Here is a 27,176-nt window from a genome sequence, read left to right as displayed (position 1 = left end):
CGTCAGTCAGGAGCCGCTAGAGCCGTCCGTCAGTCAGGAGCTGCCAGAGCCGCCAGCCAGTCAGGAGCTCCAGAGACGCCAGCCATCAGGAGCTGCCAGAGACGCCACCAGTCAGGAGCTGCCAGAGACGCCAGCCAGTCAGGAGCTGCCAGAGACGCCAGCCAGTCAGGAGCTGCCAGAGACGCCAGCCAGTCAGGAGCTGCCAGAGACGCCAGCCAGTCAGAGCTGCCAGAGACGCCAGCAGTCAGGAGCTGTCAGAGATGCCAGACAGTCAGGAGCTGCCAGAGACGCCAGACAGTCATGAGCTGCCCTACGGTCATGAGCTGCCCTACAGTCATGAGCTGCCCTACAGTCATGAGCTGCTCTCCAGTCATGAGCTGCTCTCCAGTCATGAGCTGCCCTACAGTCTGAGCTGCCCTACAGTCATGAGCTGCCCTACAGTCATGAGCTGCCCTACAGTGCATGAGCTGCCCTACAGTCATGAGCTTCCACCCAGTCCGGAGCTGCCACTCAGTCCGGAGCTGCCACTCAGTCCGGAGCTGCCACTCAGTCCGGAGCTCCCTTATCCGGAGCTGCTGCCCCTATCCCGGAGCTGCTGCCCTTATCCCGGAGCTGCTGCCCCTTATCCCGGAGCTGCTGCCCCTTATCCCGGAGCTGCTGCCCCTTATCCCGGAGCTGCTGGCCTTATCCGATGCTGTCCCTTCATTTAGGTGGGTTGAGTTGGAGAGTAGTCATTGGGAGGGGGATACGGAAGCGGGGAGTGACTATGGTGGGGTGGGGACCTCGCCCAGAGCCTGATCCACCACCGTGGTCAGATGCCCACCCAGACCCTCCCCTAGACTTTGTGCTGGTGCGCCCGGAGTTCGCACCTTAAGGGGGGGGTTAGTCACGTTCCTGACCTGTTTTCTCTTGTTTTATATGTATTTATTGGTCAGCCGTGAGTGTTGGGTGGGCAGTCTATGTTTTCTATTCTATGTTGGGTTTTGTGTTCGGCCTGGTATGATTCTCAATTAGAGACAGGTGTGTATCGTTTGTCTCTGATTGAGAGTCATACTAAGGCAGCCAGGGTTTCACTGGTGTTTTGTGGGGTGTTTGTTTCCTGTGTTAGCGTTTGGGCCACACAGGACTGTTGCAGGTTAGTCACGTCGTTGTTTTGTTTATTTTAGTGTTTTTTTGGTTTGCCATTAAAATCATGAATACCTCCTACTCCGCATCTTGGTCCGATCCATGCTCCTCCTCGTCTAGAGAGGAGAACGACATTGACAGCCGTACATGTATATACAGTGGGGGAGAACAAGTATCTGATACAATGCTGATTTTGCAGGTTTTCCTACTTACAAAGCATGTAGAGGTCTGTAATTTTTATCGTAGGTACACTTCAACTGTGAGAGACGGAATCTAAAAAAATCCAGAAAATCACATTGTATGATTTTTAAGTAATTAATTAGCATTTTATTGCATGACATAAGTATTTGATACATCAGAAAAGCAGAACTTAATATTTGGTACAGAAACCTTTGTTTTCAAATCACCTATGCTTAGTCTAATACTGTGACAACAAAAACATACAAAAAACTATTTAGTTCAATTAACGTAAGCTAAATATGATGTGGCTGTCGATGGTTCTGATTTCTGTGTGTGTGTGTGTGTGTGTGTGTGTGTGTGTTAAATCAAATAAACTTTGTCACATGCGCCTAATACAACAAGTGTAGACATTACCATGAAATGCTTACTTACAATCCCTTAACAATGCAGTTCAAGAAGAGTTAAGAAAATATTTACCAAGTACCAAGTAGAAAATTATAATAAAAAGTAACACAATAAGAATAACAATTATGAGACTATATACAGGGGACACCGGTACTGAGTCAGTGTGCAGGGGTACAGGTTAGTTGAGGTAATTTGTACATGTAAGTAGGGGTGAAGTGACAATGCATAGATAATAAACAGCGAGTAGCAGCAGTGTACAAAAGGGAGGAGGGGGGGTCAATGTAAATTGTCAGGAGGRGATTTTGTTAATTGTTCAGCAGTCTTATGGCTTTGAGGTAGAAGCTGTTGAGGAGCCTTTTGGTCCTAGACTTGGCGCTTCGGTACTGCTTGCCGTGCGGTAGCAGAAAAAACAGTCTATAACTTGGGTGACTGGAGTCTCTGACATTTTATGGGCTTTCCTCTGACACCACCTATTATATAGGTCCTGGATGGCAGGAAGCTTGGCCCCAGTGATGTACTGGGCCGTTCGCACTACCCTCTGTAGTGCCTTACGGTCAGATGCCGAGCAGTTTCCATACGAGGCGGTGATGCAACCGGTCAGGATGCTCTTGATGCTGCAGCTGTAGAACCGTTTGAGGATCTGAGAACCCATGCCAATTCTTTTCAGTCTCCTGAGGGGGAAAAGGTTTTGTCGTGCCCTCTTCACGACTGTCTTGGTATGTTTTGACCATGATAGTTCGTTGCTGATGTGGACACCAAGGAACTTGAAACTCTCGACCCGCTCCACTACAGCCCCGTCGATGTTATTGGGGGCCTGTTCGGCCCGCCTTTTCCTGTAGTCCACGACCAGCTCCTTTGTCTTGCTCACATTAAGGAAGAGGAGGTACAGGAGGGAACAGGGAGTACAGGAGGGGACTAAGTACACACCCCTGTTAAGGATCAGCATGGCAGACATGTTGTGGCCCACTCTCGACCCGTCAGGAAGTCCAGGATCCAATTGCAGAGGGAGGTGTTTAGTCCCAGAGTTCTTAACTTAGTGATGAGCTTCGTGGGCAATATGGTGTTGACCGCTGAGCTGTAGTCAATGAACAGCATTCTCACATTGGTGTTCCTTTTGTCCAGGTGAGAAAGGGCAGTGTGGAGTGTGATTGAGATTGCATCATCTGTGGATCTGTTGGGGCGGTATGCGATTGGAGTGGGTCTAGGGCGTCCGGGAGGATGCTGTTGATGTGAGCCATGACCAGCCTTTCAAAGCACTTCATGGCTACCGACATGAGTGCCACGGGACGGTAATCATTTAGGCAGGTTACCTTAGCTTCCTTGGGCACAGGGACTATTGTAGTCTGCTTGAAACATGTAGGTATTACAGACTTGGTCAGGGAGAGGTTGAAAATGTCAGTGAAGACACTTGACAGTTGGTATGCGCATACTTTGAGTTCACGTCCTGGTAATCCGTCTGGGCCAGCGGCTTTGTGAATGTTGACCTGTTTAAAGGTTTTGTTCACATCGGCTACCGAGAATGTTATCACACAGTCATCCAGAATAGCTGGTGCTCTCGTGCATGCTTCAGTGTTGCTTGCCTCGAAGCGAGCATAAAAGGCATTTAGCTCGTCTGGTAGGCTCGCGTCACTGGGCAACTCGCATCTGGGTTTCCCTTTGTAGTCCGTAATAGTTTTCAAGCCCTGCCACATCTGACGAGCGTCAGAGCCGGTGTAGTAGGATTCAATCTTAATCCTGTATTGACGCTTTGCTTGTTTGATGGTTCGTCTGAGGGCATAGCGGGATTTCTTATAAGCGTCCAGATTAGTCTCCCGCTCCTTGAAAGCGGCAGCTCTAGCCTTTAGCTCGATGCGGATGTTGCCTGTAATCCATGGCTTCTGGTTGGGATATGTACGTACAGTCACTGTGGGGATGACGTCGTCGATGCACTTATTGATGAAGCCAATGACTGACGTGGTGTACTCCTCAATGCCATTGGATGAATATTCCTTTCTGTGCTAGAAAAACAGTCCTGTAGTGTAGCATCCGCGTCATCTGACCACTTCCGTATTGAGCGAGTCACTGGTACTTCCTGCTTTAGTTTTTGCTTGTAAGCAGGAATCAGGAGGATAGAATTATGGTCAGATTTGCCAAATGGAGGGCGGGGGAGAGCTTTGTATGCATCTCTGTGTGTGGAGTAAAGGTGGTCCATGATTTTTTTCCCTCTGGTTGCACATGTGACATGCTGGTAAAAATTGGGTAAAACTGATTTAAGTTTGACTGCAATAAAGTCCCCGGCCACTAGGAGCGACGCTTCTTTTTTGCTTATGGCCTTATAGAGTTGATTCAGAGCGGTCTTGGTGCCAGCTTCATTCTGTGGTGGTAAATAGACGGCTATGAATAATATAGATGAGAACTCTCTTTGTAGCTTATCACAAGGTACTCTACCTCAGGCGAGCAATACTTCAAGACTTCTTTAATGTTAGACATTGCGCACCAGCTATTATTGACAAATAGACACACACCCCTCGTCTTACCAGAGGTAGCATCTCTGTTCTGCCGGTGCATGGGAAATCCCGCTAGCTATGTATTGTCCGTATCGTCGTTCAGGAACGTCTCGTGTAATATAAGATATTACAGTTTTTAATGTCCCGTTGGTAGGATAATCTTAATCGTAGGTCATCAATTTTATTTTCAAATGATTGCACGTTAGCAAGAAGAACGGATGGCAGTGGGAGTTTACTCGCCTACGGATTCTCAGAAGGCTGCCCGATCTGCGGCCCCTTTTCCTGCATCTTTTCTTCACGCAAAAGGCGGGGATCTGGGCCTGTTCCAGTGAAAGCAGTTTATCCTTCTCGTCGGACTCGTTAAAGGAAAAAGTTTCTTCCAGTCCGCAGTGAGTAATCGCTGTTCTGATGTCCAGAAGTTATTTTCGGTCATAAGAGACGGTAGCAGAAACATTATGTACACAATAAGTAAAAAAATAAGTTACACAAAACGCAAAAAAAACTAACAAAATAGCACAATTGGTTGGGAGAATGTAAAACGTCAGCCATGTTCTTCGGCGCTTCTTCGGCACTTATGTGTGTGTGTATGTGCGTGCACGTTTGTGCAAGTAGAAAAAACATGTTGACTCACCCTACTTGTAGAGAATTGCGAATGCCATCCTCCTCTGTTTCATGTTGACAAAACAGTCTATGACCCTGTCATACAGTACACACTATATTTTGTTGTCCTAGGCTACCTGGCTAAATTGCATGCCTGCTAGCCTAACTTCCTTTCATGGGCAACGTTAGCTAGTTAACATTAGCCTTCTACATCTAGCTACAAATTGAACTTACATCCTCTCAGTCCAGGGGCACAATGTAGTAATTTACGGTTGGAACAGAATCAACGTTATAATCATTGGCCAGTACGGAGAATTAAGTAAAGCCACAAGTCCAAATCCCTATCTCCATCCATGGCTAATTTACAAAAGGGCCAATTTTAGCTAGCTAGCCCCCGGAATAAAAAACACAATGAGATGCAGCAATTCAAGTTGTTTCTGTCAATGACGTAATTCTCTTGATGCGATGTGAGAGCAGTGAAGCCAAATCCAAACTGGCGTCCCTTGACACTTTTTTTAGTGTGCCAGGACCATTCATTGTTGTGCTCACTCAGTTTAGCCCAACACTAGACTATTATTTTATCAAGGGACCCCAAATGATCGCTGGCTTCCTTGCATTCAATGCTACGGGCGGCAACAATGTCCTCCTCTTTATGACCAGACAGCATCAGATAGATGACCCGTTTCAAGAAACTAGGRATATGTCGCACATCACTACTTCACAGGAGAGGCATTTTAARWTTTTTTATTTAATTTWTTTTTAATCAAAATTTCATGTGCCTTAATAACAAACGTGTAGCCATCTGTAAATACAAATAAATTGTTAAATTACGAGCCTAGTTTGTTTAGCCACGGAAAAGACAGGAACCCTGCTATTCATGATTAGCTGAGATAATGGATGGGCTGGGTTTGGATTGGTCTGCCATGTAGCTTCTGTCTATAACATGAAAGGGGAAAGGGGGATACCTAGTCAGTTGTACAACTCCATGCCTTCAATTGAAATGTGTCTTCCGCATTTAACCCAACCCTTCTGAATCAGAGGTGCTCAGTATGTGTAGATAATCCTTGCTACCGCAGCTTTTTTCAAAGATCTAACGTTAGCCAAGGAGAACTGCAAAAGTGTTGCTACTGCTTTCTACATCATTGCTGCCCAGAATTTCAGGCGRTATTGACAAAGATCAGTGGGAAAAAGTTGTGATGGGCTACTTTCTGCACACGGTCAGTGTGAACCGGAGTGACTGACACAACAACGGCCCAAATAAGCTGTAGCTAGTTACAAAACAAACGTAAAAGATACGTTGCCATGAAGAGTTCATCCATCTTTACGGGTAAGAGTCTAGCTACATTTTCAGATATTATGTTTCTATATGTTTTCTCYGAAAGTTGTTTTCTTTGCAAGTTAAGTGTACTTTTTGCAGTCTAGCGAACATTAGCTTGCTGGCTCGCTAGCTAATGTTACATGTATGATCTGTGTAGTAATATTATTAGTATCTCAGAAAGCCATTTGCATTGCGAGTTATAGCCTAATGTTAACTAGCTAGCTAGTTCGTTAGCTTTAGCTACCTGCAAATTCATACTTTCATGCATTGTGGCTAGCTATGACAATCCATTTTTACTGTAGCTATGGCTGGGGATTATGGTTAATTGTTTAGCTAGCTAGCTAMATGTCTAAACAAAAGACTCCACAAGAGAATAATTACATGACCCATAAAATTGTGCCAGGTGTGTCTGGGGGTGATTACAGCCATCTATTGTATTTCATGAACATGTGTATGTCTAGACAATAGTGACCCAACCACTTAGCTAGATGTGGTTGGGGGGTGTTTGTAGCATTTCTTTCACATGACCCATCATCTAATAATTATACAATATTTTTATCTGGACACTTTCAAAAGTCAGATTAGGATATAGGCGAAGGACTAGATAACATATTTTTACCTGGAGTTTTTCCTTATAGTAGGCCACTACTTAAACCACTTTTAGTCTTGAATTCTTTGGTTGTTTACTATACTACTGTACCTTACTCACTCTGTTTAGCACATGGTCTCACATGTGAATACTTAAAGAGATGGGTGGGGCTAAGGCTTAAAAAGGTTGTGAATGATGCTGACTAGGTGTAGACAAAGAGCTCTCCAGTAGATGTACCAAAACATTCCAGGAACTTTTAAAGCAGAATGACTTTCTCATTGTTCCTCAACTGCAGTGTATGATGTACCATTTTGTAGCTCTGAGTCTCTACTTTTAGCTAACATAACAAACACAATATCAAAATTTGCTACACTACCGTTCAAAAGTTTGGGGTCACTTAGAAATGTCCTTGTTTTTTAAAGAAAAGCACATTTTTTGTCCATTAAAATAACATGAAATTGATCAGAAATACAGTGTACAGTTGTGGCCAAAAGTTTTGAGAATGACACAAATATTAATTTCCACAAAGTTTGCTGCTTCAGTGTCTTTAGATATTTGTCAGATGTTACTATGGAATACTGAAATATAATTACAAGCATTTCGTAAGTGTCAAAGGCTTTTATTGACAATTACATGAAGTTGATGCAAAGAGTCAATATTTGCAGTGTTCTCAATGGGATTAAGGTCTSGGGAGTTTCCTGGCCACGGACCCAAAATATCTATGTTTTGTTCCCCGAGCCACTTAGTTATCACTTTTGCCTTATGGCAAGGTGCTCCCATCATGCTGGAAAAGGCATTGTTTGTCACCAAACTGTTCCTGGATGGTTGGGAGAAGTTGATCTCGGAGGATGTGTTGGTGCCGATCTTTATTCATGGCTGTGTTCTTAGGCAAAATTGTGAGTGAGCCCACTCCCTTGGCTGAGAAGCAACCCCACACATGAATGGTCTCAGATGCTTTACTGTTGGCATGACACAGGACTGATGGTAGCGCTCACCTTGTCTTCTCCAGACAAACTTTTTTCCGGATGCCCCAAACAATCAGACTTTACCCCAGTCCTACATTTACATTTACATTTAAGTCATTTAGCGGACGCTCTTATCCAGAGCGACTTACAAATTGGTGCATTCACCTTATGATATCCAGTGGAACAACCACTTTACAATAGTGCATCTAACTCTTTTAAGGGGGGGGGGGGGTCAGGAAGGTTACTTTATCTAATCCTAGGTATTCCTTAAAGAGGTGGGGTTTCAGGTGTCTCCGGAAGGTGGTGATGACTCCGCTGACCTGGCGTCGGCAGGGAGTCCAATCCTGGTACCTTTTGCAGAATATCAGTCTGTCCCCTGATGTTTTTTCCTGGGAGAGAAGTGGCTTCTTTTCTGCCTTCTGAACACCTGCCATCCCCAAAAGTCTTTGCCCTCATGTGCGTGTGTGTAACGGATGTCGAAATGGCTAGCTAGTTAGCTGGTACGCGCTACTAGCGTTTCAATCAGTTACGTCACTTGCTCTGAAACCTAGAAGTAGTGTTGCACCTTGCTCTGCAAGGGCCGCGGCCTTTGTGGAGCGATGGGTAACGATGCTTCGTGGGCGACCGTTGTTGATGTGTGCAGAGGGTCCCTGGTTCGCGCCGGGTCGGGGCGAGGGGACGCCATAAAGTTATACTGTTACATTGATGCTGTTGACCCGGATCACTGGTTGCTGCGGAAAAGGAGGAGGTTGAAAGGGGGGTGAGTGTAACGGATGTGAAATGGCTAGCTAGTTAGCTGGTACGCGCTACTAGCGTTTCAATCAGTTACGTCACTTGCTCTGAAACCTAGAAGTAGTGTGCACTGCTCTGCAAGGGCCGCGGCTTTTGTGGAGCGATGGGTAATGACGCTTCGTGGGTGTCAGTTGTTGATGTGTGCAGAGGGTCCCTGGTTCGCGCCCGTGTCGGGGCGAGGGGACGTACTAAAGTTATACTGTTACACGTGCAGATGCACTCACACCTGCCTGCTGCCATTGAGCAAGCTCTGTACTGGTGGTGCCCCYATCCCGCAGCTGAATCAACTTTAGGAGACGGTCCTGGCGCTTGTTGGACTTTCTTCGGCTCCCTGAAGCCTTCTTCACCACAGTTGAACCACTCTCCTTGAAATTCTTGATGATCCAATAAATGGTTGAGTTAGGTGCAATCTTACTGGCAGCAATATCCTTGCCTGTGAAGCCCTTTTTGTGCAAAGCAATGGTGACGGCACGTGTTTCCTTGCAGGTAACCATGGTTGACAGAGGAAGAACAATGATTCCATGCACAACCCTCCTTTTGAAGCTTTCAGTCTGTTATTCGAACTCAATCAGCATGACAGTGTGATCTCCAGCCTTGTCCTCGTTAACACTCACACCTGTGTTAACGAGAGAATTGTTGCAGGGCTGAAATGCAGTGTTTTTGGGGGATTCAGTTAATTTGCATGGCAAAGAGGGACTTTGCATTTWATTGCAATTCATCTGATCACTCTTCATAATWTTCTGGAGTATATGCAAATTGCCATCATACAAACTGAGGCAGCAGACTTTGTGAGAATTAATATGTGTCATTCTCAAAACTTTTGGCCACGACTGTAGACATTGTTGTTGTAAATGACTATTGTAGCTGGAAACGGCAGATTTTTTATGGAATATCTACATAGGCCCATTATCAGTAACCATCACTCCTGTGTTCCAATGGCACGTTGTGTTAGCTAATCCAACTTTATCTTTTTAAAAGGCTAATTGATCATTAGGAAACCCTTTTGCAATTATGTTAGCACAGCTGAAAACTGTTGTCCTGATTAAAGCAATAAAACTGGCCTTTAGACTAGTTGAGTATCTGGAGCATCAGCATTTGTGGGTTCGATTAGAGTGGGAGGCCTCAGTGCACAAATGAGCAAGAGGACAAGTACATTAGTGCGTCTAGTTTGAGAAACAGACAAGTCCTCAACTGGCAGCTTCATTAAATAGTACCCGCAAAACACCAATCTCAGTCACCAGTGAAGAGGCGACTCCAGATGCTGGCCTTCTAGGCAGAGTTGCAAAGAAAAAGCCCCATCTCAGACTGGCCCATAAAAGAAAAGATTAAGATGGGAAAAAGAACACAAACACTGGACAGAGGAACTCTGCCTAGAAGGCCAGCATCCTGGAGTCACCTCTTCGCTGTTGTGAGGCATCTGTTTCTCAAACTAGACACTAATGTACTTGTTCTCTTGCTCAGTTGTGCACCAGGGCCTCCCACTCCGTTTTCAATTCTGGTTAGAGACAGTTTGCGCTGTTCTGTGAAGGGAGTAGGACACAGCGTTATATGAGATCTTCAGTTTCTCGCATGGAATAGCCTTCATTTCTCAGAACAATAGACTGACGAGTTTCAGAAGGCCTTAATTCTGGCCACTTGATCCTGTAATCAAACCCACAAATGCTGATGCTCCAGATACTAAACTAGTCTAACGACAGTGTTATTGCTTCCTTAAAATCAGAACACTTTTCAGCTGTGCTAACATAATTGCAAAAGGGTTTTCTAATGATCAATTAGCCTTTTAAAATGATAAACTTGGATTAGCTAACACAACGTGCCATTGGAACACAGGCGTGATGGTTGCTGATAATGGGCCTCTGTACACCTACGTAGATAATCCATAAAAAATGCKGTTTCCAGCTACAATAGTCATTTACAACAACTCTTCACTGTATTTCTGATCAATTTGAAATTATTTTTATGATAAAATTTGAATTTCTTTAAAAAAAGCAAGGACATTTAAGTGACCCCTAACTTTTGAACGGTAGTGTAATGTACATTAGACCAAATCGAGGTGTACACATACAGAAACAGAGGGGTGCTGTTTCGCTCGCTTCAATGCTTTCTCCGGTGAGATAGTCATCCTCTTGCAAATTGAAGGACAATTAKGAAAACAGAGACGAAAGATACATTTCTGTATCCCCCATGGTAAATGTTTTGGGGAAGCCTAGTTTCCCTTGGCATCCATGAAGACACGCCACTGCAAAATACTGGTCTACTAGTGTGCCTTGACCTTGTAGGCTAAATTGCAGAGAAAAAAACCCCATAACTGATCCAAATGGTTTCCCAATCAGGTAGGCTAGATGCAGTTATTTCAAAATTAATATGTATTGTGAGCAGACCAAGTACTTGGAGGTTGCTCTAAAGTAGAAAGGTAGAATAAACGAGTCASGAGCAAGTTCTTAATTGAACAAAGTTCTCTATTGAGGTATTTTTTACCCTTCTCAAACACAATCAAGYACGATATCCCAAGGAAAACAAATCTTCACAAGGAACACAAGGTGAGTATCTTTAAACTATAACATAAATCACGGGTGTGTCACCACCTTCACGATCCGTCCGTGGAGAGCTCCCTTCGGGCGGTTGTCCGGATCCGTGGTGAACATTCCCTAGAGGTGGTGTCCTCTCCTTTGTAGAAGCAAACGCTATTTTCTTTCTCCCTGTTCCCTCCTCTCTCTTGTAGGGGAAGAGAATAGCTCATTAGTACCGTCAGCTGTGCTTAATTGCCTCTGATCACCCTGACTCACATGCCGGGCTGGGCTACTGTCTGTGGGAGCAGCCTGTCCTCTGTTGGTCCTTCCACAGTATTCAAAATGCCAGGCTTTTGAGCTATAGGCTATTTACTGCAGTTGACAGCCTAGACTACAGTTTAGTACTCTTGATAACAATATTAACATTACATTGTGCTGTTGTAACTTAGGTAGGATACATTTATTGTCCCTAAAAACATAATCAATAGGGTAGCTTTTCAAGCTGCATGCTCGGGGACTCATCGCATCTTTGGGAGTGCACATAATGTAGACTAGGCCTACCTATGATTTCCTTATCTGTTAACTTTTTTTTCTTAAGCTGTGTGAATTGACTGGATCTAGAGTGCAGTCTAGAGTAAAGCAAAGATCTGCCATTTCATCATCTGTTAACTTTGTTTTCTTGCACTTTGACAGGTAAATATTTAGTCTATAGCCCCAGTTGTGTAAAAAGTACTCAGTTGTTATACTTAAGTAAAAGTAAAGATACCTTAATAGAAAATTATTCAYGTAAAAGTGAAAGTCACCCAGTAAAATACTACTTGCGTAAAAGTCTAAAAGTATCTGGTTTTAAAGGTACTTAAGTACAGTGGTGGAAAAGGTACTCAATTGTCATACTTGAGTAAAAGTAAAAAGTCAAAGTAAATTCTACACATCAACGTCCTTATATTACGCAAACCAGACAGCAAGATGTTCTTTTTTTAACAGYCAGCCAGGGGTCCGAGGATGACAACGCGTTATATTGATAGATGCGTGAATTGGACCATATTCGAAATGTAAAGAATACTTTTGGTTGTCAGTGAAAAGGTATGGGAGTAAAAAGTACATGTTTTCTTTAGGAATGTAGTGGAGTAAAAGTAGAAGTTGTAAAAAATGTGAATAGTAAAGTAAAGTACAGATTTAAGTAGTACTTCAAAGTATTTTTCATGGCTACTTTACACCTCTGTATAGCCCTAATATTTAGCTTCTTACGTTGGCTAAACATCAGTAGCCTCTCTTTTCCAGCAGTTCCCGTGCACAATAGGCTGCGGAAGTCTCTCAGAATTAGGCCATTCCTCTTCTCTTGAAATCCCAGGTTAGGCTTTAGGCTGCCAAAGCTATAGGACATTTATTTTGATCATATTTCTATACTAGGCCTAATAGCCCTGGGGAAAGAAGCAGGCTTAAAACAGGCCATATAGGCCATATTATCTGTCTGGGAAAGCTGAGGAGAGAAATTGCATTGGTGTGATCACTTTTGGCCGATTATGATAACATTGTTGCACTGATGCATTGCAAATAGTTGAACAGAACAGACAGAGAGATGAGCACAGTGAAAAAGAAGACCCAAAGTAATTGACAACCATTTGAAAAATGGAAATCACTTGCAAACCACATGAGCCACGAGGCAATGACATGCTGTAAAATATGTGCAGGCTAAACAGTGTTTGTTGTTGAATTGCAACATTTAAATATGAGTTAATATATTATTTTTCATTATGCCTACATGTACATTTAAGTATTATTTTCAGTTGTCACTGTGACAATGACACCCTGAAATCACTGAATGGTCTTGTGTTACCACCTTATTAATAGGCAGTGTGCAGTAGGATGCCTTGATCAGTTYATTGACAGGTGTAGGACAGTAGAATGATACACTTTCCTCTAGTGTGGATGCTCACCATCGTTTTATAGTTTTTTAATTATCGTTATAGTATAGTTATTGGCTTGGTGGATGGCCCTTAATGCTGACACAACCATAGAGAATGATAGATGACTCTAGTGGCCAATAGGTCATTTTAGCATGGGCAGCGCCATTGAGGGCTTCCACCATGTTTCCACCATTTTAAATTAGTCATAGTAGTCAACTGTGTAGAGATTCCTTAGGGTTGTAGCCTCGGTGGTGCTGTCCATGCTGTCACAGATGCTATAATAGCAAAGATCTAAAGATGAGTCCTATCTATCTCTATGTATCACAACAGAACTACTAGAAGGTAATGTTAGCTAACTTGAATGAAATAAATGTAAAATTACACTTATACACATATACTTGTTTACTTGAATTTTATACTCTATAAATGGACTCCTTCAAATAATTTACTCCAGCAAGTTTTCCATCTGCGCGCTGAAGTGCGGAAGTAAAGCGGAAGTCAAATCCATTACTTGTGTTATTTGGCTGTGCCRGTAGCAATGTTTGAAAATTAGGTCGATTTGTATCCATGACTCAAATTGATTGAATAGATACAGGAATCGATAGATTCATATATGAATGGATACAGTTATGCAATCTCTGTCTCTTTAATATGCTCACCTTCGTATTAAACATCACTTGCAGTCAGTAGGGAAACTCAGGGTTTTKTTTTCCTAGATGTCAGATTACTTATTTCTTTACTTCAGGATGCACACCTGTCACAAATCTTTTCTTGTCATTTTTTGTTTCTCTTGCCACAACAACTGCCTTGTGTGTGTTCACAGAAATGTTCATACCGACAAATGTTTTGTTTATACTTTGCTGAGCCATTTGCAAACTCTACAATGCCCTGTATAACTGCTGTCCTGACCTAATGAACGGATGGACGGTGAAGATGCCTCATGCCAGGGTCTCATGCATTTTGATGTGGCTTTTCAGTGAGAAAGACATTTGGGGCTTATCCCTCTGAGCTCCTGAGTCCCATGAATCCCATGTCTCTCTCCCACTCCCTCCCTCCATCTCTCACTCCCTAACACCCATAAGTCCTACACCTGTCTACTCCATTACTTGCTCCGAGGGACTGTACCATCCCCATCCCTGGTCTGCACTCTCTTTACAGCTGTGTTGGTTGACTTTGATTATGCTAATGCTGCTAGCTAATAAGCCCAGTTGTACAAGACCATTCTATAAACCCCTCACAGTCTCTCCCGCTAGAAACAGTAGTACCACTAGCAATGCCATAAATTACCGCAAACGATTGACTGATTTTAATGTGTGTCAGGCCTCTCTATGGAATAGGAGATCATAAGAAAATATGACTGACCCGAAACTAGCACACAATAAACAACAGGCAGAGGTAACTTCCACATTGAGGCCCCTTGCTAACCTCCAAAGATGTGTGGACTTAGGTGTACTGAGCAGAGTCTGGAAGGTGGTGATGGGAAAAGAGAGAGAGATGCAGGCAGCAGTGAACAGGGACATCCAATTCACCCTAAAGTGTCTAACAGAGAGACAGGAGATGCTTTGACATTAAAGTGATGAGTTGCTGTGTACAAGGACATTCGGGATATAAATTACATACAACTTCAGGTCTGCTTGGCATTTCTTGGTGACCTCAGTCCCACCAAACAGGTTCAGGACATTCAGACCATTCCTTTGTTTGCTAAAGGTTCTCCAAATGGTATTGTGTGAAGTTGTATTGGTTCTTCATAAAAATATTTATTTAACTGGGCAAGTCAGTTAAGAACAAATTCTTATTTACAATGACGGCTTACCAAAAGGCCTTATAGTACAAAACACACATCACGACAAYAGAGACAACACAACACTACATAAAGAGAGACCTAAGACAACAACATATCAAGGCAGCAACACATGACAACACACCATGGTAGCAACACAACATGACAACATGGTAGCAACATAACATGGTAGCAACACAACATGACAACAACATAGTAGCAACATAACATGGTAGCAACACAACATGACAACAACATGGTAGCAACATAACATGGTAGCAACACAACATGACAACAACATGGTAGCAACATAACATGGTAGCAACACAACATGAACAACAAACATGGTAGCAAAATACATGGTAGCAAAAACAAACATGACAAACATGGTAGCAACATAACATGGTAGCAACACAACAATGACAACAACATGGTAGCAACATAACATGGTAGCAACACAACATGACAAACAACATAGTAAGCAAATAACATGGTAAAGCACACAACATGACAACAACTAGTAGCAACATAACATGGTAGCAACACAACATGACAACAACATAGTAGCAACATAACATGGTAGCAACACAACATGACAACAACATAGTAGCAACATAACATGGTAGCAACAACAACATGACAACAACATAGTAGCAACATAACATGGGTAGCAACACAACATGACAACAACATAGTAGCAACATAACATGGTAGAAACACAACATGACAACAACATAGTAGCAACATAACATGGTAGCAGCACAAAACATGGTCTTTTTATTTTATTTTTACATTGATCCTTTATTTAACTGGGCAAGTCAGTTAAGAACAAATTGTTATTTACAATGACGGGCTACCAAAAGGCAAAAGGCCTCCTGRGAAGACGGGGGCTGCGATTACAAAACAAAAATATATAAATATAGGACAAAACACAAACCTCGACAAGAGAGACAACACAACACTACATAAGGAGAGACCTAAAGACAACAACATAGCAAGGCAGCAACACATGACAACACACCATGGTAGCAACACAACATGACAACAACATGGTAGCAGCACAAAACATGGTACAAATATTATTGAGCACAGACAACAGCACAAAGGGCAAGACAATACATCATGCAAAGTACCACAGCTGTCAGTAAGAGTGTCCATGATTGAGTCTTTGAGTCTTTGAGTCTTTGAATGAAGAGATTGAGATAAAACTGTCCAGTTTGAGTGTTTGTTGTAGCTCGTTTCAGTCGCTAACTGCAGCGAACTGAAAAGAGGAGAGTCCCAGGGATGTGTGTGCTTTGGGGACCTTTAACAGAATGTGACTGGCAGAACGGGTGTTYTATGTGGGGGATGAGGGCTGCAGTAGATATCTCAAATAGGGGGGTGTGAGGCCTAAGAGGGTTTTATAAATAAGCGTCGACCAGTGGGTCTTGCGACGGGTATACAGAGATGACCAGTTTACAGAGGAGTGTAGAGTGCAGTGATGTGACCTATAAGAAACATTGGTGGCAAATCTGATGGCCGAATGGTAAAGAACATCTAGCCGCTCGAGAGCACCCTTACCTGCTGATCTATAAATTACATCTCCTTAATCTAGCATGTGTAGGATGGTCATCTGAATCAGGGTTAGTTTGGCAGCTGGGGTGAAAGAGGAGCGATTACAATAGAGNGTTTGGCAGCTGGGGTGAAAGAGGAGCGATTACAATAGAGGAAACCAAGTCTAGATATAACTTTAGCCTGCAGCTTTGATATGTGCTGAGAGAAGGACAGTGTACTCTTCTCTTGCATGTTTCTTTGCATGTTTTCTTTACTTTTCTGCTTAGGTATAAATTAATCACAAAAGTCAAACAACTCGTGGTCACATTGATATTGCATGGCACAAACAAATGTGTGCAGCCATACTAACATTTTCCATTTAACCCTTAAGCTAGACATGGAGTTAATCATTAAGAAGATCAAATGTGGTTACGCCCTGATGTTCTGTCCATATCCTGTGCCCTCGATAACTGAAAAAATAAACTGTATAACCCATTTGTTTAGTCTTTCTGTAATCTGTTAATCATATGATAGAATTGGAATGCAATAGATAATTCATTTTTCCCCTCCTAAATTTCTCTCAATAACTTGCTTTGTGTGTAAAACCAGGGTCATTCAGCTGATGCAGTCCAGAGTGAATGGAAAATTTTACCAGAGAATGAGCTAGAGAGCCTTCACTTTATAGCAGGGTTTCCCAAACTCGGTCCTGGGGCCCCCCCAGGCGCATGTGGTTTTTGCCCTAATAACCAGCTCATCATCAAGCTTTGATTATTTGAATCAGCTGTGTAGTGCTAGGGCAAAAACAAAACATGCAGCCAGGGGAGGCTCCAGGACTGAGTTTGGGAAACCCTGCTTTACAGGGTATATGCTCACATCACATATCATAGAATAGAGCAGAGGATAATGTCTGTCTACCCAAACATGAAGCGTCTCTTTGTCTTCTTTTCATGGGTGTTTCAATGGACTTGTACACACAACAGTAGATCATGGTTTACATGACAATAAAATAAACAGGTGTTAGTGCTACAGGTACATAACAGCATTTACATAAGTATTCAGACCCTATGCTATGAGACTCAAAATTGAGCTCTGTTGCATCCTGTTTCCATTGATATGCTTGAGATGTTTCTACAACTTCATTAGAGTCCACTTGTGGTAAATTCAATTGATTGGACATGATTTGGAAAGGCACACACCTGTCTATATAAGGTCCCACAGTTGACAGTGCATGTCAAAGGAAAAACCAAGCCATGAGGTCGAAGGAATTGTCCATAGAGCTCCGAGACAGGATTGTGTCGAGGCACAGATCTGGGGAAGGGTACCAAAARATATCTGCAGCATTGAAGGTCCCCAAGAACACAGTGGCCTCCATCATTCTTAAATGGAAGAAGTTTGGAACCACCAAGACTCTATTTAGAGCTGGCCGCCTTGCCACACTGAGTAATCGGGGGAGAAGGGCCTTGGTCAGGGAGGTGACCAAGAACCCAATGGTCACTCTGACAGAGCTCCAGAGTTCCTCTGTGGAGATGGGAGAACTTTCCAMAAGGACAACCATCTCTGCAGCACTCCACCAATCATGCCTTTATGGAGTGACCAGATGGAAGCCACTCCTCAGTAAAAGGCACATGACAGCCTGCTTGGAGGTTGCCAAAAGGCACCTAAAGGACTCTCAGACCATGAGAAACACGATTCTCTGGTCTGATGAAACCAAGATTAAACGCTTTGGCCTGAATGTCAAGCGTTACATCTGGAGAAAACCAGGCACCGCTTATCACCTGGCCAATACCATCCCTACGGTGAAGTATTGTTTTGGCAGCATCATTCTGTGGGATGTTTTTCAGTTGGAGGGACTGGGAGACTAGTCAGGATTGAGGGAAAGATGAATAGAGCAAAGTACAGAGAGATCCTTGATGAAAACGTGTTCCAGAGCACTCAGGACCTCAGACTGGGGCGAAGGTTCACCTTTCAACAGGACAACAACCCTAAGCACACAGCCAAGACAAAGCAGGAGTGGCTTTGGGACAAGTCTATAAATGTCCTTGAGTGGCCCAGCCAGAGCCCAGACTTGAACCCGATCGAACATCTGGCTTGGCATACGGCCTGCGCTACCCGGTGACTTTGTGGATCGAAACCAAGAATGGTGAGTGCACATTTGACGCTGTGAAGACGGCTGAAACATACARGAGGAAAGAACTCCCTGACTTGTTCACTCCTACTACATCATAAGGAACTGTCATTTGAATTGGATCCAGTGTGGGTTACCTACCCTTACCACCTGGGGGTGGCCCGTCACTAGTGAAACATGAGGATACCATGAAATTACTTATATGATCGACTGGCTGTCAGGGTTGGCTGGCTAGATGGCTAGCTTGATAATGACTGGCGAGGTAACGTTGGATCATAGCTAATGTTGGCTGCGCTATTAAGCCAGCTCGCTAAGTTTACAAGGTTGTGACTATAGCTATAGCTACATTACCTTTTTCTGTATACTTTTCTTTTACGCATAGTGGTCCAGTCGGGTTTGGTTAAATAGCTATGTGGCTTTTGACTGGGTTTCAAGCCAAACTATGTTGTTTATATTACTTCAGGGAATTTTAGCTACTAATGTTTGCTGGTTTGTTTATTGTTAGAGATGTATGCTAGCGTTAGTGATACCGAGGCAGGGATAAGCTGTACACCAGTTGGCACTAATATGTGACTGACCGCCTAATTGCCAGCTAGACGATAGCTTTAAAATTGTGTATGTGTATGTATCTACAGTACCAGTCAAAGGTTTGGACACACCTACTCATTCAAGGGTTTTTCTTTATTTTTACTATTTTCTACATTGTACAAGAATCGTGAAGACATCAAAACAATAAAATAACACATGGAATTTTGTAGTAACCAAAAAAGTGTTAAACAAATCTAAATATATTTTAGATTTTAGATTCTTCAAAGTAGCCACCCTTTGCCCTGATGACAGCTTTGCACACTCTTGGCATTCTCTCAACCAGCTTCACCTGGAATGCTTTTCCAATTGTCTTGAAGGAGTTCCCACATATGCTGAGCACTTGTTGGCTAATTTTGCTTCACTGTGCGGTCCGACTCATCCAAACTATCTCAATTGGATTGAGGTCTGGTGATTGTGGAGGCCACGTCATCTGATGCAGCACTCCATCTCTCTCCTTCTTGGTCAAATAGCCCTTAAACAGCCTGGAMGTGTGTTTTGGGTCATTGTCCTGTTTTGGGTCATTGTCTTGTTGAAAAACAAATGATTGTCCCACTAAGCGCAAACCAGATGGGATGGTGTATCACTGCAGAATGCTGTGGTAGCAATGCTGGTTAAGTATGCCTTGAWTTCTAAATAAATCACTGACAGTGTCGCCAGCAAAGCACCCCCACACCATGACACCTCCTCTTCCATGCTTCACGGTGGGAACCACACATGCASACATCATCCGTTCACCTACTCTGTGTCTCACAAAGTCACGGCGGTTGTAACCAGAAATCTCAAATTTGGACTCATCAGACTAAAGGACAGATTTCCACCGGTCTAATGTCCATTGATCGTGTTTCTTGGCCCAAGCAAGTCTATTCTTCTTATTGGTGTCCTTTAGTAGTGGTTTCTTTGCAGCAATTTGACCATGAACGCCTGATTCACGCAGTCTCCTCTGAACAGTTGATGTTGAGATGTGTCTGTTACTTGAACTCTGTGAAGCATTTATTTGGGCTGCAATTTCTGAGGTGCTGTTAATTGCTGATTTCTAAGACTGGTACCTCTAATGAACTTATCCTCTGCAGCAGCTCTGGGTCTTCCTTTCATGTAGCGATCCTCATGAGAGCCAGTTTCATCATAGCGCTTGATGGTTTTTGCAACTGCACTTGAAGAAACTTTAAAAGTTCTTGAAATGTTCCACATTGACTGACCTTCATGTCTTAAAGTAATGATGGACTGTCATTTCTCTTTGCTTATTTGAGCTGTTCTTGCCATAATATGGACTCAGGATGATGGTGATTTGTTTAACTAATTATCTCTATTTCATATACGGGATGATAGTTCTCATCTGGTAAAGGTTTTCATTTATTCATCATAGCTTGATAACTTTTTTCCTGTGCTGCTTYGGTGCATTTGTGGTCAACACTTTTGTCACCGTGCGGCACAGGTTTCAGGGTGCCTTGGGGAATGACGATTCGTTGACATTTGTGTGTGCGGGTAGGTGTTGCTAGTGACCATGAATGAATCCTCTGTTTTTTTCTGTTTTTTTGTTGTTGACATGGTCATGTGGGGCTAAATAATCCCGTCATCATTGTTGACGACATTTTCCGCTTTGATTGATTTTGTGACTCGACTGACAACATTTTCATATTACAGTGAACAGGCAATGCACTTTTATGTGCTATCTTGTACATATAATTTAGAATTGACCTACTTCAGGCGATGCTATGCATAGCAGATACATCTAGCTTAAAGACTAGTGTCTAGGGGTATGGGTTTTTAACTCCCTCAGTTTGGGAGGGGGTTGGGTGGGTTTGTGGTAGGGTCAGGGTATTAGCCCATGAGATGTTGACTATTTTATACTTTCATTTTGTACAATTTGTACACGCTCAACAAAATTTTAGTTACATCTCTTTCCCTCTTTCTTATTTTCTTTAAAGATGTCGACACCTAATATGTATACATTTATGACAACTAACATTAGGGATACTAAATGCCCAGTCAAGCGCAAACACATTCTGAATTATCTAAAGCAGCATAAGGTTGATATAGCTCCTCTTCAGGAGACACACCTGACTGACTCTGAGCATGATAAACTGAAGAGAGAGTGGGTGGGTCAAGTGTACTATTCATCTTTCACCTCTCGGGCAAGAGGGGTGGCCATTCTCATGAATAAGCAATGCCTCTTTCAGCTTCAATCTCAGATTAAAGACAAAGGAGGTAGGTTTGTGATCATTCAGGGTTGTATTAATACTGAGCCCATTACCATTGTGAATGTGTATGGGCCTTGTAAAACAGGGGTGGGCAAACTTTTGCATATGTTTTTGTCCTGCCCTGAACTAGGCAATTATTGGGAAGAATTATTCAGATCTTATCCCAGGTCACTAATATGACTGTACCACTAGATCCTTCCCTTATTCTCCTTGGAGATGACTGTTCTACCAGTTAATATTGGTAGCAAAACCAGATTCATTAAATTTGCAGTCATTGCAGCCAATAAATGCACAGCGTTTCTATGGAAGAGTGACACTCTGCCAAGCAAGCAGATCAAATCAAATCAATGTTTATTTGTCACATGCGCCGAATACAACAGGTGTAGACCTTAAAGTGAAATGCTTACTTACAAGCCCTTAACCAACAATGCTGTTTTAAGAAAATTAAGTGTAAAGTAAAAAATAAAAAATAAATGTAACAAATAATTAAAGAGCAGCAGTAAAATAACAATAGCGAGGCTTTTTACAGAGGGTACCGGTACAGAGTCAATGTACGGGGGCACCAGTTAGTCAAGGTAATTGAGGTAATATGTCTCATCGTTGTCGGTGATCATATTTGACTGTTGTGTCATCAGCAAACTTAATGATGGTGTTGGAGTCATGCCTGGCCATGCAGTCATGAGTGAACAGGGAGTACAGAAGGGGACCGAGAATGTGTTGTTGCCTACCCTTACCACCTGGGGGCGGCCCGTCAGTAAGTCCAGGATCCAGTTGCAGAGGGAGGTGTTTAGTCCCAGGGTCCTTAGCTTAGTGATGAGCTTTGAGGGCACTATGCTGTTGAACGCTGAGCTGTAATCAATGAATAGCATTCTCACACAGGTGTTCCTTTTGTCCAGGTGGGAAAGGGCAGTGTGGAGTGCAATAGAGATTGTATCATCTGTGGACCTGTTGGGGCGGCATGCAACCTGGGGTGGGTCTAGGGTTTCTGGGATAATGGTGTTGATGTGGGCCATGACCAGCCTTTCAAAGGACTTCATGGCTACAGACGTGAGTGCTACAGGTCAGTAGTCATTTAGGCAGGTTACCTTAGTGTTCTTGGGCACAGGGACTATGGTGGTCTGCATGAAACATGTTGCTATTACAGACTCAGACAGGGAGAGGTTGAAAATGTCAGTGAAGACATTTGCCAGTTGGTCAACGCATGCTCAGAGTACACGTCCTGGTAATCCATCTGTTGCGCCTTCTTCATCACACTGTCTGTGTGGGTGGACCATTTCAGATTATCAGTGATGTGTACGCCGAGGAACTTGAAGCTTTTCACCTTCTCCACTGTGGTACCATCGATGTGGATAGGGGGGTGCTCCCTCTGCTTGGGAGATAGTACGGTCGGCATTTGATTGTGAGATATTCTAGGTTAGGTGAACAGAAGGACTTGAGTTCCTGTATGCTATCACAGTTACACCATAAGACGTTAATCATAAAACATATACCTCCACCCTTCTGCTTCCCGGAGAGATGTTTGTTCCTGTCGGCGCGATGTACTGAGATCCCAACTGGCTTTATAGAGTCAGACTGTATATCTCGAGAGAGCCACGTGTCCGTGAAGCAGAGTATGTTACAATCCCTGATGTCTTTCTGAAAAGTAACTCTCGCCTTGAGCTCATCAATTTTATTATCCAGAGATTGGACATTAGCGAGTAAAATAAACTAGCTTATATTTTGGGTTCTAATGCGGTACGACAGTTCAACTAAGATCATGAGGCATTTCTAAGTTATATTCTTCAAAAATCTATATGTACATATCATTCATTTATAAGTCAAAAAATGGACGTAGCAACTGCAGATTGCCCCTTTAAAGTATTATAGCATTATAATTAAACCAATTATGCCATAGGCCTAAGTATGTAAATTGACTAACCTGTAGGTACACCCTGTCATGTTGCATTTTACAACTTGTCATGTCTTCCTCTTGTCCTCTGTTTTCTCTGCAGGGATCATGTCAGCCATAGGAAATGGCTATGTTATATACATGACCATCAAACGCAAGACAAAGCTAAGGCCGCCTGAGCTCATGACAGTCAACTTAGCCATATTTGACTTTGGCATATCAGGTAAACCATCCGTCTCTTCATACAGTATGTCCATGTACAGTGTGTTTCTGTACAGAACAGTGTATGGTGGATTGGTCCTGTGTAGTCTGTGTATTTCCATTCAGAACAGCATGGATATGAACAATGGTAGCGCTGCATTAACATTTACTCATGTACTGTACATCCTGATACATGGGAATGGTTGTCATGGTTGGAAGAAGATGAAGTGGTGGAATATAATGACAAGAAAGCGAGAGAGTAAGAGAGAGAGAGAGAATCACTGAGTTGCTTTAAAGTCATAACTTTTTAGGCATGTTTGGTAACTGCTAAATTGTGGTTTAATCTGGAATTAGTCCTTTATCGCCATCGTTTGGATATTAGAGGAACAGCATCACGTAAAAAGAACTCACCTCTAATATTACTCTACCTGGCATATTGATCACACTATATCGAAAGACTAGGCCTTTGATGTACAAGAGATTTAGTTCCACTGTAAGCAGTCATCTTAGTTAAGAAATTTTGTTTTAAAAATCCCCTTTATCTGAGAATATTCTAGTTTCTCAAAGAGTCCCTGTGACCCAGCCAGAAGCAGAATTCACAACAGTATGTCTCAGTCTCAGAACAATCTCTGGCCAGCTCTCTCTGTGTCTCATACAACCACGGGATGCTCACTTGTTTATCTGTTAATTTCTTGGTCTTTGGCCCAACTATGTCTCTCTGTATGAGACGCCTGCATTGCTCTCTAGGACTTGAGCCAACGTCCACAGCAGACAACAAGCATGATCTATTTGTGTCTGCCAGCTTTGCCTGCATCTTGGGAATATCACTCAGATGTTGGAGGTCCAAATGAAAAGAGMGCCAGAATATTTCGTAGCCATTTTACCGTAATACTGTAGGAGTCATAAAGTGAGAGAAAGACTATTTTATTAACTATGAGGGTTGGTGGAGAGTGCAGTGTGTGTACGTCAACATGTACATAGAGACAGGGTCATAACTGTGCTCTCTGAACCTCTGTGGCCTCAGACCGGTGAGGATGCCACTTTCTCCTCACACGATAGAAACACTATTCATTATCACCTCTTCTGTCACATGCTATGCCTCAGGATTGTAACTTTACTGTATCTGTTATCATTGTGGGGTTTGAAGAACCAGCACTTCTGTTATGTCAAGTGGATGAAGATGATGGTTTTTCATTGGAATTCTCATGCATTTTAAGGCCTGCATTACTATGTTACTGTACATGTATACTATATATTCGCATGTCTTCACAGCACACACTGATCATTTGAGGTAGTTAACAACTGTGTGTGTTTGGTCTTGAAGTCACAGGGAAGCCGTTCTTTGTGGCGTCCAGTTTCTCCCACCGCTGGCTGTTTGGCTGGGAGGGCTGTCGTTTCTATGGCTGGGCTGGCTTCTTCTTCGGTGTTGGCAGCCTCATCACTATGACCGTAGTCAGCCTAGACAGATATCTCAAGATCTGCCATCTCAGATACGGTACAGTGGGCTATGTTCTCAGTTTGTGTTTGGTTTACAGCAGGGGTGTCAAACTAACATTTGTCCCGCGGGTCGTATTCGGTCTTCAATGGTGTCCGTAGGGCTACACGGAAAATCGCTTACATTTCCGTGCCTAGCAAAGAATTAGCAAAGAATATCCTCTAACAAATAAATTACTAACAGTGAAACGCTTACTTACGGGTCCTTCCCAATAATGCAGAGAGAAAGAAAATCTAGAAATAATTGTCACGATCGTCGAAATAACAWTCGMACCAAGGCGCAGCGTGATATGCGTTCCACATCTTTTTATTCGTGAAACGCACAAAACAATAAAAAATCAGCAAACGATACGTGAAGCTATGGAGTGCTCACAGGCAACTACACATAAACAAGATCCCACAAAACACAGTGGGGAAATGGCTGCCCTAAATATTGATCCCGATAAACAGCTGCCTCTGATTTGGGAACCATACCAGGCCAACATAGAAAAAACTACCTAGGATTACCCACCCTAGTCACACCCCGACCTAACCAACATAGAGAATAAAAAGGCCTCTATGGTCAGGGCGTGAAAGTACTGACTCCATAGGGGAGGGTCCGCCGTGCCTGGACTGGGCCTCGCGCAGAGGAAAGAACCCGGCCATGGAGCTGGGCCTTGGAACGCGGCACCCGGACTGGGCACAGTGAAGGCGCCGAGGTAGGCCCCGGCCACTGGAGCTGAGTTAGCCGCCGTGGCCTGGACTGGGCACCGGCGCAGAGGAAGTCTCAGCCATAGAGCAGGACTGGACGCCGTGCTGGATCTTGGACAATACGGCGCAGAGGGAAGGCCTCCGGCCTTGGAGCGGGACTTGTACGCCTGTGCCTGGATGGCGCACGGCGCAGATGGAAGGCCTCACGGCCTTTGTAGACGGGGACCTGGACCGCCGTGCTGGACTGGGACATTGGCGCAGAGGAAAGGCTCCTGCCCTGGAGCTGGGACTGGACGCCTTTGCCTGGAAGCTCCTGGACCGTTCGACCTCAGCTGGAGGTTTCCTGGTACTTGTGGACTCGCTTAGAGGTTCCGGCACCACATGGACCGTCGGCTGGGTTGGTTCCGGACCGGTCGCTGGAGGTTCCGGACCGTGGACCGTTCGCTGGGAGTTCGGACGTGGACGTCGCTGGAGTTCCGGACCGTGGACCGTCGCTGGAGGTTCCGACGCGTGGACCGTCGGCTGAGGTTCCGGACCGTGGACCGTCGCGGAGGTTCCGGACCGTTGGACGTCGCTGGAGGTTCCGGGGACCGTGGACCGTGCTGCGGAGTTCCGGACCGTGGGACCGCTCGCTGGAGGTTCCGACCGTGGGACGCGTCGGCTGAGAGGTTCCGGACCGTGGACCGTCGCTGGAGGTTCCGGGACGGACTGGGTTCGGACCGTGGACCGTCGCTGGTGGTTCCGACCTGGGACCGCGCTGGGTTTCAGGACCGGTGACTCGCTGGAGGTTTCCGGACCGTGGACCGTCGCTGGGCAGGTTTGCCGGACCGTGGACCGTCGCGTGGAGGTTCCAGACCGTGACCGTCGGCTGAGGTTCCGGACCGTGGCACCGTCGGCTGGAGGTTCCGGACCGTGGACCGTCGCTGGAGGTTCCGGACCGTGACCGTCGCAGGAGGTTCCGGACCGTGGAGCGTCGCGTAGCAGGTTCCGGACGGCGGGTGGACCGTCGTGAGGCAGGTGGCCGGACCGTGGACCGTCGGTAGGAGGTTCCGACCGTGGGACCGTCGTAGGAGTTCCGGACCGGTGACTGTCGCTGGAGGTTCCGGGACCGGGACCTCGCTGGAGGTTCCGGCACGACCTTCGCAGGAGGGTTCCGGACGCGTGGACCGTCGGTAGCAGGTTCCGGACCGTGGACCGTCGTAGCAGGAGTCCGGACCGTGGACCGTCGTAGAGGTTCCGGGACCGTGGACTGTCGCTGGAGGTTCCGGACGCCGGACCGCGCGCTGGAGTTCCGGACGACCGTCGCTGGAGTTCCGGACGACCGCTCGCAGGAGGTTCCGGACCGTGAACCGTCGCCGAGAGCTCCGGACCGTGAACCGTCGCCGGAAAGCTCCGGACCGGGCACGCGTCGCCGGAAGTCCGGACCGGGATCCGTCGCCGGAAGCTCTGGACTGGGGACCGTCGCCGAAGCTCTGGACTGGGGACCGTCGCCGGAAGCTCTGGACGGGGACGCTCGCCGGAACCTGGACTGGTGACATCACTTCAGGTGACACGCACTGCTTCCAAGGAAGGCTTTCGTGTACTCCCATTATTTCCTCCCAAGTCCAGATATCTTCTCCTCCTTGATCTCCTCCCAACCCAGGATACCTTCTCCTCCTGGGCACGCTGCTTGTCCTGGTGTGGTGGGATCTTCTGGCACGATCGTCGAAACAACATTCGGACCAAGGCGCAGCGTGATATGGGTTCCACATCTTTTTATTCGTGAGAACGCACAAAACAATAAAAAAATCTGCAAACGATAC

The 27,176-nt window shown here is 44.6% G+C and overlaps 1 protein-coding gene across 2 annotated transcripts in view; it reads left to right on the top strand.

Annotated features, from left to right (window-relative positions):
* LOC111973184 (opsin-5) overlaps positions 1-27,176 on the top strand; it is a 50,504-nt gene that overhangs the window by 15,264 nt on the left and 8,064 nt on the right. The window contains exons 3-4 of one of the 2 annotated variants that reach the window (XM_024000456.2): positions 23,093-23,212; positions 24,515-24,685. In XM_024000456.2, coding sequence (XP_023856224.1) covers positions 23,093-23,212; positions 24,515-24,685 — 291 coding nt within the window. The remainder of the gene's footprint in view (positions 1-23,092; positions 23,213-24,514; positions 24,686-27,176) is intronic. The other variant, XM_024000457.2, reaches the window with a different exon arrangement.

Source organism: Salvelinus sp. IW2-2015, linkage group LG14 (assembly GCF_002910315.2).
Source record: "Salvelinus sp. IW2-2015 linkage group LG14, ASM291031v2, whole genome shotgun sequence".
NCBI classification, from domain to species: domain Eukaryota; kingdom Metazoa; phylum Chordata; class Actinopteri; order Salmoniformes; family Salmonidae; genus Salvelinus; species Salvelinus sp. IW2-2015.
This window is presented reverse-complemented; position numbering and strand designations above follow the sequence as displayed.